The 11,051-nt window shown below is 40.7% G+C and overlaps 1 protein-coding gene across 1 annotated transcript; it reads right to left on the bottom strand.

Moving 5' to 3' along the window:
• Positions 1-136: 136 nt before the first annotated feature.
• akap17a (A kinase (PRKA) anchor protein 17A) lies at positions 137-9,316 on the bottom strand. Its single transcript, XM_044217427.1, has 7 exons — positions 9,149-9,316; positions 8,196-8,543; positions 7,209-7,427; positions 6,379-6,591; positions 4,317-4,465; positions 3,595-3,835; positions 137-2,875 (listed from the first exon to the last, which is right to left on the bottom strand). The coding sequence occupies exons 2-7, from the start codon at positions 8,532-8,534 to the stop codon at positions 1,976-1,978; spliced, it is 2,061 nt and encodes a 686-aa protein (XP_044073362.1). The 5' UTR covers positions 8,535-8,543; positions 9,149-9,316; the 3' UTR covers positions 137-1,975.
• Positions 9,317-11,051: the final 1,735 nt, after the last annotated feature.

The raw sequence follows: 11,051 nt of genomic DNA, 5'->3' as shown, positions 1-11,051 counted from the left end.
CCACAGCTGGAGTTGGTTAAGTGGTCACCTTGATCGAGGTAAAAATGGACATCAGTTGCTCAGATCATGGCTCAATTAGCAGTAAATCATGCAGACGTTTCCAAGGAAGGCTTTTCAAAAACTGACTGACAATAAGCACTTTTGACACAGAATTTTAATGTTGTTGATCACAGTGGAGCATAAGACAGTGTTAAAGTAGAAAACCCAATATTTTAACACTTGATATTTTGAAGCTTCTCATTATAGTACACAAGATTGCATGGTACATCTTCAATGAAAGAAAACAATGCTTTTCAATTTTCAGCTTGGATTTTAATTTTAACCATGTGTACGCAAGGCATGCTCTAGTAGATCATGAGCATACAGTACACAGAACAAACAGGCTTTGCCATGACAAGTCGATGTCGGTGTAGCAGTGTCAACAAAACAATTTGATTTGATTGACTTCCCTGAAGCGGAAATACAGCTAAGAAAACAGTTAATAGTAAAGAAATGTATGCAGCACAACATTGTGAACATGAAAGCAGAAAGAGTTACATCCTAAGATCCCATTTTTACTTGGTATTGTGCTGGTTTACCTTGAATCCCAGGAGCTGGTTTCCTAAACGATGATTAAACTTTATCGCAGACAGAAATAAATTAGACAGATCTCAAATCCATCACTTGTATTCAAGACTCACATGACCAAGGGAAGTGGGAGTACACTGCTTGCTGAGTCAGGTCCATTATGTCATTATGCTATCATCATTATGACTTTCAACATCAAGTCTTCACACAACTCACTCAATCAACAAATTACTTTTTCTTTTAAATATTCTTCCAAACATTAAGAAATTGAAATACGCCTAAAAGAAATCAGTCTTTGTCAGCTGAAACTATATGATCATCAAAAATGGTGCTGCTTGGTTGAGCTCAACAACAAGTCTGTTGTGGAATTCAGTTGGGTGTTTTTCTGAGCTGCTTATCAGCAACACAGCCAATACTGAAGCAGTATTCCAAGAAATATGTTAGGCTGTCTGCAGGTCAGCCAAACTAAAGGTATGTTTCTTATAGTCTGTGGAAATTTCACATTTTTAATGGACCAGCGGCCATTCATTTTAGACCGGTAGTCAACTTAAGTTTTCCACAACTATGGCATGCCATGAGGTCTCAGTGTTTGAAACTAAACAGACTGGTGTCACATCCAAACACAATTTGCCCTCTGTACTTGTCATTTTCTATAGCTCACAGTTTTTCATGCACAAAGACAACCCACACGCAGAAAATGAAGGTCACCAACAGGCTTTTGGGTTGACAGTAAGATTAGACTGGTCAATCTACAAATACAGTGAGTCTATGATATTAGCCTTTAATCTATCAGAAAGTCAAGGTTCTAACCTTCCAAAATATTGAATATCAATGATTATATAATGATCACTAACTTTGAATCAAATATTAATACCCTATTATGTTTATTCCTGTTATTCTAATTTTCACAAGAGTTTTAGTGTACTTCAGTCCAAATGTTGATGTCTTTCACACATATTAAAGAACAACATTCTAGAAACCAAATAGCACATTTAGCGTTTTATGCCATGAAATTGATAAATGTAAAACACAATATGAATATTTTGACAAATTCTTTTGACAAACTTCTGCTTCAATCTAACAATATGAAATGTGAAAAAACAAAAACAAAAACAGGTAAACGCAACTCCCTAGAATCAAGTGCAGAAACGTAAATTGCCTTACACATACAGGGAACACTTACATATGTTGTTTTAGTTGATTCTGTGGAGTTGATTTTACTTCTGTGGGATTTTTGTTTTATATCTAAGATGTCTTATTCTGAAGCCCTATTCTGAAAAAAGCCATTGGGTGCACTGTCACATTACTTAATCAAGGGACCAAAAATATCTATTCTTCTTCTGAAACTTTAGGTGTAAGACCAGAAATGGAAACTATATAAATCAATAAACTGGTAATATTGATGAGATTAGCGTCGTCTGGAGTGGCTCCTGTCTCTACTGTTGCTGTGTCTCCTGTATCTTCGAATGTAATGGCTGTCTCTACTTTTATTGCTGCTCCTGGAGCTGCCTCTGCTGTATCTACGGTGACTATGCCTGCGGCTCCTCCCTCTGCTGTAACTCCTCCCACTGCTGCTCCGGCTCCTTTCCCGACTGGAGCTTGTGCTCCTACTGCAATGGCTGTGGCTGTGCCTCCTGCTGCCGTGATGACTGTGGCTCCTCCTATGACGACTGGAGCTCCTCTTTCGCCGGCTGGAGCTCCTTCTTCTCCTGCTGTAGCTGCGGGAGTGCCTCCTCCTCCCCCGGCTGTAGGAGCTCATCTCTCTGTGGGAGCGGTCCCGGTCCCTTGCTTGCTCCCTACTGTGCCTGCTACTCACCACCTCTTCCCTCCTCCCCTCCTGGTCTTTCTTCCTGTCCTCCCCTCCTCTCCTCTCCTCTGTTGCTCTATTTTTCCCCAAAACTTGGGACACACTAGATTTGGACACCTGCTTGTCTTTGCTCTCAACTGCCTTCACTCCGTTTACCCGGCCCAGGACCCCCAACATCACATCATTGCCACCAGGATCAGAGGCCTCCTCACTCGTTACAGGGGCAGCCTGGTCCTGCGTGCCTGGAGGTCTTGTGGTTTTACTGCTGCTCTTCTTCAACAGGTTGCAAACCAGTCTCTCCCTCAGCTCCTTCTCTCGGCGCTGGAGCTCCAGTGCTCGCTCCTTCTCCACCTCCACCCTCCGGAGCTCCTCCTCCTGCTTGCGTCGGCAGGCCTCCAGCTGCTGAAGACGAGCTAGTTCCTCCTTCTGACGAGCCTGCTCCTGCTTTTCCTGTTCCTCCCTTTCAGCCCTCTCTTTCTCCTGCTGCTGCTGCTTTAGCGCCTGGAGAGGAGGCGGAAACAATGTAGGTAAAGATAAGAGAAACAAAAAAAATTGAAGGCAAAAAAAACCCCCCACAATCATCAGCAAAATCCAAATTCAAGTTAGACAGTCAGGATGAGACACTGCTCTAACCTACTCTAGGCCAATATGAAACATTACAGTGTCATCCAAGTAATTTTCTGCAAAGCACGCAATCTCTTTATCAAGCAGTAATAAAAAGGTTCTACTCTTGTGAAACAGCTCACCTGGTTCTGTCCAAAGGTACCAAAACCATGTACCAGCAAGCTCACCAATCTCCACGTTTTATCCTGTTTGTTTAATTCGTACAAAATCTGACGTGTAAAAACAACAAGTTGTGGTATTACGGGGGGTTATGTGCCAGACTACTTCTTGGCTGCAAGCAGTAACTTCTTGGAGAGTTGTCTTCATATTCAATGGACAAATATGAGAGTAGTATCAATCTTCTCGTCTAACTCTCGGCAACAAAGCGAACAAGCACATTTCGCAAAATGTCAAACTATTCCTTTAAAGATGAACTCCAACATTAACAGACACAATAAGTTGTACTGATTTCTTTGATGTTGAATATTAAAAACATTTAAGCTTAATTTACAGTGCTTTCACATTATGTACCTCAGTATTGGTATCAAAATCAAAAGTGTCTTATTACATACCAGATGGATGTGTGTATATTGTGTATCTTTGTGTACATGCTGTACCTTGGCCCTGGCCAGCAGCTCAGCAATGAGCCGTATGGATTCCAGGTTGCGCTGAGCCAGCAGCAACCTCCTCTCCTCCATGGCGATCTTCATCTGCAGCTTCTTCTGCTCCTCTTCCTGCTGTCGCCTCACCCTCTTCAGGTTCTTCCTCTCCTCTCTCTCCCGCAACTTCTGCTCTCGTTTTCTTATTCTCTCTTCCTTCCTCCTCTCCTTCTCTTCCTCTTCCTGCTCCTTCTGTTTCCTAAACAAAAAGGTGAATTGTCCTCCGTGAATATCTGTTATTAGTGGTTTTTGCTATACACTCTGTCAAACAGTGCTGTGTGGCAATGCATCGTAACTGTTTTTTAGAGCAGTGAGTGCAAAATCAAATTAAAATTGTTGCCACCCATTCAATATTATACTGAAAATGAATTCCCAAACCCTCAGTTGTTGTTCCTCAAAATAAGTTGAACGTTTATTAATAAGTTAATAATTAATAAGACCTCTAAAATGGGTGAGTTGGGGATGGATATGAATATAAAAGGTGGGTAAACTTCATGGACAGGTGAAACATTTATATGAAGGTCAGACAGAAGGGGAGCATAACTGTATTTTTAAATATTTACTATTATCTCCTTTCTTTCCCATAAAATATGAATGCAGTAGTACAAAACGATAAATTGGGGGTCATTGCCCTGATTCACAGTTACATGAATCTTCTGGAGCTTTGTAATCCATCATACCTCTCCTCCTCCTTACGTCGCTCCTCCTCTTCCTTCTCCCGTCGTTTCAGCTCCTCTCTCTGCCTCTCAAGCTCCTGTAACTTCAGCCTCTCCAGGCTCCTCCTCTTCAGAGCTAACTCACTCAGGTGCTTGCTGGTGTCAAAGGCCACCTAAGGAAAACACATATGCACAGATACAAGGCTCACAAAAAGTGCTTTCATGTTCGTAGTACTACAGCAACAAGAATCTCTTTTTCAAAAACTATTTTAGTGTTTTGAGCATCTATGTTTTTTTGCGGTGTTAATGAATCTGTTGTATCGTTTTGCATTGTGCTGTGGTATGGTCATTTCAGCCTGTCCAGAAAAAAAAACAGACTCAACAGTCTTGTCAAAGTGGAGAGTAAAATAATTAGAGTAAGTCAGATTCAGCTCTCCGTTGTTTCTAAAAACAGGTGCTTAAGAAGGTTTAGGCTATTCTGGCATGGCAGAGCAATGAAGAACAGATGGTAGAACATGTTAATAACAACAGCTTGATATTGATTTTGTAGTCCACAGTAGATAGTTTGATAATGTAATGAGTTTTTGCCTGTTGATTACCACAGTGGCTCGGTTAAAACTGACTCAGTACAATACTGATCATCAGGCAAGATTATGAGGGTCATCAGTTTTAAAATACTTTATATCATATGCAAGCAAGATAAAACCCTCCATGTTCAAGCAAGAGCTGGTGAGATTATAACATGCCATGTCCTTTGTGTATTTATGTAATCTAATAACAGAACCAAATTACAATATCTTCTTTTGTTCCTCTTTTTTATACATATTTCCTTTGCTTCTTTGACCCTAATTTAGATTTTACACTGAAGCTTTATTCATAAGAGACCTGGCTCTCCCCTACCCTCATTAACTTGGAAAGAATGATGACACGGCTTTAATTCTCATTCCACTAAACAGGTCTTAAAGCTGCTATGTGACTCTGAACAACACAGTCTAATCTAAAATCTGCCTATCTGCAATATCACTACAGCAGTTGCAATTCACTGGTGGCCTCACACACAAAACAGAGGCATGCAGATCTCTGATACGGTATGCCCTTAGTGGTCAATCAGACCAAAAATAGCAATGTGTTAAATGAACTGCAAAGGCCTGTGCTGGTGGGGGCTTGTGGCTGCAGTGAGAAAATTAAATATAATCCAGGAAGGCCAGTTTGAGAAATACATCCATGAGTTTGTGCGCTAACACAGATACAAACACTGCATAGTGGCTTATAATGCTATGAGGAAGGATTTTACAACTGAAAATTCAGGGACAATCATTTTACCTCCATCTTCACAATCGTGATTTAAAAAGAACACAAACACAGGAACAGCGGAGGATATTAAAGGGATGGTGTTCTCAATTCTCGGTATGTGGCTGTTTGTCACAGCAAGGAGACAAACAGCAGAGTTTGGGAAATCCTACATCCGAGTGCAGACGAAGAGACGACATCTAGAGACAATTCTCTCTGACCAATCACTGGTCTGTAGTGTTTTAACTCCAACTTTTAGTATTGGCTCAGCTCATTGGAACCTCGACCGAGGTGATACAAAAAAAAGTACCAGGTACTATCCACAACTTCTGCCAATAGAAAACCAAAAATGAATGGTTTCACGCGAGTCGAGCTGAGTCGAGCTGAGTCGAGCCGTACCATGCAGTGGAAATGAGGCTTAAGCTACATCCACTGCCTAGGCCTGCCAGGCTAGGATAGTGAATTTAACATGTGTGTAGCCAAGAAGAAAGAAACACGAAGCTTCACAATTCACCTTATTGGGAAAATAACTCTCTTTATACAGCTTGAGTTAAACTCAATTTTTCTCGACACTGCCCGTTAAAGTTTGTACAGATCAGTTTCTCTATCTAGGATTGAAGACATTTAAGAACTCAAACCACTTAATCAAGCTTAATTAGGAACACAATGAATCTCAGAAATGGGAAGCTTTTGGGAAATGGAATATCAACTCACCCCAAACTTCTTAGTTCTGGGAGAAAATATGAATATATATATTAACATGGATAGTGCAGTACTTCATGAGAACCTACAGTACCTTGATGTTGCAGGCCACTGCCTTTCCATCATCTCCTTTCAGCATCAGCTTCATGCTGCGCAGAGTGTCCATCGCCTTGGTGAAGCCGCAGTACTCCTGGTACTGCACATAAGCCTCAAAGTTCAGATGACCCCCGAAACTGAATGTGTTGAAGTTCTTGTCAAGCATCTCCTCCCGGTACGGGTCCAGCATGGGGATGTCAACGTTTCGTACCTACAATCAAAACGGTAGCATAGACAAAATCAAATATAATTTCTTAATATCGATGATATGATATACATGACTTTTGGTGATTTCTTGCAATATTTAACTAGGGTGTGTGTTTAAGTGTTCTCAGTCAAATAAGTTCAGAAAGGTCTACCACTAAAATGTTTTGCATAAAATCACAGCTATGTCTTTTAATTTGATTGTTTGAGTGAAACAAAGTTTATTAACTTCCATTTATTACAAAAGTCAAAGCATGCAGAATCGATCAGTTTGAGGAGGGACTACAGCTCTACTCTCAACAGCAGTGACTTTCCACCTCCACCCCCTTTATGTCACATACAGTAAGGATCAGTGCTCCAAAAACCCAATCATTACAACATTTGTACAGATGTACTGTAATACCAGCCTTGTCTATGCTAAATTAACAGGCCAAAAAAGTAAGAATAGGTCTTCAGTAATGTATGCATGGTATGTTATGTTTGCAGCGAAGGCCACATTACAATAGCTGTGTCTTACAGCCTAGTGGGACATTATCTTATTTCAAACTAACAAATAACATAATGAATTTTGTGTTCAGGTTAATTTCATGAATATAGAAAAGCAGAAAGAGAAACATGTACCACCTTGCCAAATGTCTGGAAGACAGCAATGAGGACCTCTTCAGAGGGCCGGTCTGGGTAATGGCTGTCTTTCTGGCTGAACCAGCGGCAAGGAAGTCCCTCCAGGTGGATGGTGTCAGGCCTCTCTCCTGGCACAGTCTCATTCATGTCCTTGGCGTCGCGGAAGAAGGAGTCCCAGTCGTGACGTGTAGGGAAGTCCACCTTATTTTCTACTGCACGAACCTAAGAAAGAGGAGGAGAGAAGGGTTGATATACACTCAGTTGTAGGGGTGTAACGGTTCTCTAACCGCGACGGAATCTGCAATATAAACGTCCATGGTCTCAAGTCACGGTTCCGTCTTCCGTGTCAAATAAGATCAACAAACAAACTGCCCTTTGTCACATTGCACAATAGCAATTTTTTTTCGCCGTTTCATTAATACTAGAAATGTAACTGTAGCAAGTAACTCACTATCACTATCCTCATTCATATTTTAAGACGCTACAAATTATATCCAGCTACAAAAAAGCAGAGTCGTTGATATGATGACGATACACCATCTCGTCTAGTCACATTAGTGTAAACTGGCAAGTTTCAGAGCGTTGCAGACTGACGCATTGCAAGTAATTGCAAGTTTCAACTCGTCTTGTTGCGAATCTTTTGTTTGAACTGGGCTTAATACATCAGCCTTGCAATAAATCAAGTTTTAGAAACTGTTTTAGAGAGTTGTTTTATTCAACTTCATTTTGGAAGATGTAATTTGTGGTGCTGTTTAATTGTATTGCATTATACTGAGAAGTTTTTCTAATATTTAGTTTCTACTCACTGATATAAATGGGGTGGGCAAAATATTAGAAAATCTGTCATTGTAACACAATGCAACTCAACTGCACCACAAACTACAGCCTCCAAAATAACCAAGGAATAACCAAATACAGACGCTGCAATCAGCAACATAACCAGCAAAGGTTCACCATGGGATTTGTGGTCCACTATAATGTCAGCCTTACCTTCAGTACATCAGTAAATCCACTAAGTTTGATGCTCTTCCCATCCAGGCGGCCCAGCAGGCCCTTGACTACTGTCTTGTTTTCCACCTCGCCCTCAAAGCGGATGAAGTCCATGGTACTCTTGGAGATTCGCAGGGCTGAAAACTGCTCTGGAGCTACCATGGCCTTTACCCTCTCCATTACCTCCCAGTTGGAGATGCTCTTGCCTGGCAGCTTGAGCTGGGGCAGAGCCACACTGATGGTCATTTTGGCAATGGGCTTGAGATACAGGTTGTACTCAGAGGACAGGCACACTGCCTCTGTAGTATCATGGACAATGGTGGTCATTGTTGCAGACATGTGGGGAAGCTGCAGGAAGGTTGGAAAAACAGTAAAGACTGTTAGCACATGGTAGCTGTTCTTGAAATAACACTGAATTAGAGGACTATTTTAGTGCTTTCACTTTAGAATATAACGTTAATGTTCAAGCTTCAAATAACTGCCTAGCTAACGTTAAACATAACTCGTTAGTACTATGTTATATCAACGTATTGTTAGGTACTAACAACGCTTTTATGAATGTTGGCTCCATTAGCTAAAGACTAATTTCAAGCTAAAGAAAAGCTTTTTGTTGTTTGTTAATGTTAACCCATTGAGACCAAACGTTGAATGTATGCTAACGTATAAAAGATGTTGACTGTACCGTTACTAGCGTAACGATAGCTGTAAAGTTTAACTTAGCTAGCTAGCGTTAGCTCAGATTCTGAAGGAAGACAAATAATTCATAGACCATGTTGGACAAAACGTTAGCTATTACATGCAACATGTTTGGGTTAATAACAACAGCCAACGTTAGTGTTATTTATAGTTAGCTAACATTAGTTGCAAGCTAGTTAGCTTGAAGTGTTGTGTAACTCTATCGACCTAGCTTTTAAACAACGTCAGTTATCACAGTAAATTTCTCCGCCACTTACCTAACATCAGTTAGCCACTTGTCAAAAGAGAAAAATCATCAAACTTATTGTATTGATTTATGGAGAGCCAAACATTGCAGGAAAAAGGAGCATAGAATAACCCATGGATGTATGAAAACCCCCCCACTAACCTGCATGCCACTTCCGCATGCAGTAAACTTTGACCTTAAAAAGAAACAACATGTAGCAACATTATGGCGGCGTTATTTCAGAACAGTGACACCATGTGGAAGATATAGGAAAAATTAGGAAAAGAAGAATGTGGCAAAAAGTCGCTTATTTTTGATATTGTCATCCAGTTGGTTTTAGAGTCACATAATTAGTTAAAGGGAGATCACCTGTGTGTAGGGTACCGCTTGATTGCAGTATAAATACACCTGTATCTGCAAACAAGAAGCCTATTTTATATTTATAATTAATATTTTCTGACGATTACTGTAAAAAAAAAAGCCACAATAAATCTACTCTGATTCAGTGTTGTAAAACAATAAAACATGCAACCCTCTAAGGGGGTACTTTTTATAGGCACTGTATGTCACAAGACACACAACAGAATATCTGGCTGATACTGCACATTTGTTACTAGCTTGATGGCTATTTGGCACTGTTAGTCACAAGTTGGGCTTTGTATGAATGTCATCATCACTGTGGTAACTGTTTGGGGAGAGAGTGAGCGATGGGGATAGATTGGACATGGAATAGTCCAATAGCGGAGGCCCCAGGCAAAAAAGTTGGCACAGTTTCCCTGAAAAGATGGCAGAGGAATTTACATAATAGGCATTACTCCCTTCACTTTGTATGTAGGTCAGTAGCTGCAGTCAGACAGCCTCTCTACTCCGTCCCGATCAGCAGTCATCTAACAGAAAAGCTGCCTAAGCCAACTAGAGTCTGGAATCTACCGGCCCACGAAAAAACCTCATCCCTTCAGTGACCTCTATAAAGCTTGTTTGACTAGTAGATGTGGGCAATAACAGAGGTCAGAGAAACATCAAAAGAGCATTTATATTTACACAAGCAACACATTTGTGATTGTAATGACTGTATACACATAATCCTGCTTTTATGTGGTTGATTTGTTCTGGTAAACATGAAGTGGAGGACAGACCCAGAAAGGGAGCTGGAAGAACATCAGTGCCACAAGACGATTGTCAGAGCTGTGGTTATCTGTCCAGTCCCAGGCGCTGAGTACATTGGCTAGAAATGTACCATATCCGTCTCACACATATGATTATGCTTATGCATATAATTTAACTTACTCAACTTTTCACATTTTTGCCTCTTATTCTCTGTGACATGCTGGGGATAACAGGCTCAACTACATGCCTGACAGAAAAAATAAAAACCACTTGTCCTCTGTCACTTCTTATTATGTGGTATTCTGATGAAACCTGGAAAATCTGCAGTTTAAATGGTTGTGAATTTACATTCAATTGTATTGTTTTGAATCCTAACCCAATCAGAATTTCATTAATCTTGTGAGGACGTTTGGTCTTTGTAACAATAGAAGTACACACACACACACACACAAATACACACACAACAGGTGCAGAATGAGGACTAGCTGTGAATATATTGGGTGCAGTGTTACATGGGCAGCTTGTGGACAGGAAGCTGTGGATATACTGTAAATGCTGGACCAAAGCTAGCACAGGGGGTCATCAGATCATCAATTATTCAGCACCACCAGACAAGAACAATCACTTGGTGTCAGCAGGGCTTGCAGACGAAATAGCCTGCTTCATTTGGAGTTCTGGTTCATTCTGGTTGAATTTGACTCCAGTATTTATATTATGACAACCATCAGGTGTCCAATCCTTGGTACTGGTCCTACATATTCTGTATATTTGTTTGCTTGGATGGTTGTAACAACACAGTTAGTGGCAAACTGTAACCGAGCACTGAC

Source organism: Siniperca chuatsi, linkage group LG12 (assembly GCF_020085105.1).
Source record: "Siniperca chuatsi isolate FFG_IHB_CAS linkage group LG12, ASM2008510v1, whole genome shotgun sequence".
NCBI lineage: Eukaryota > Metazoa > Chordata > Actinopteri > Centrarchiformes > Sinipercidae > Siniperca > Siniperca chuatsi.
This window is presented reverse-complemented; position numbering and strand designations above follow the sequence as displayed.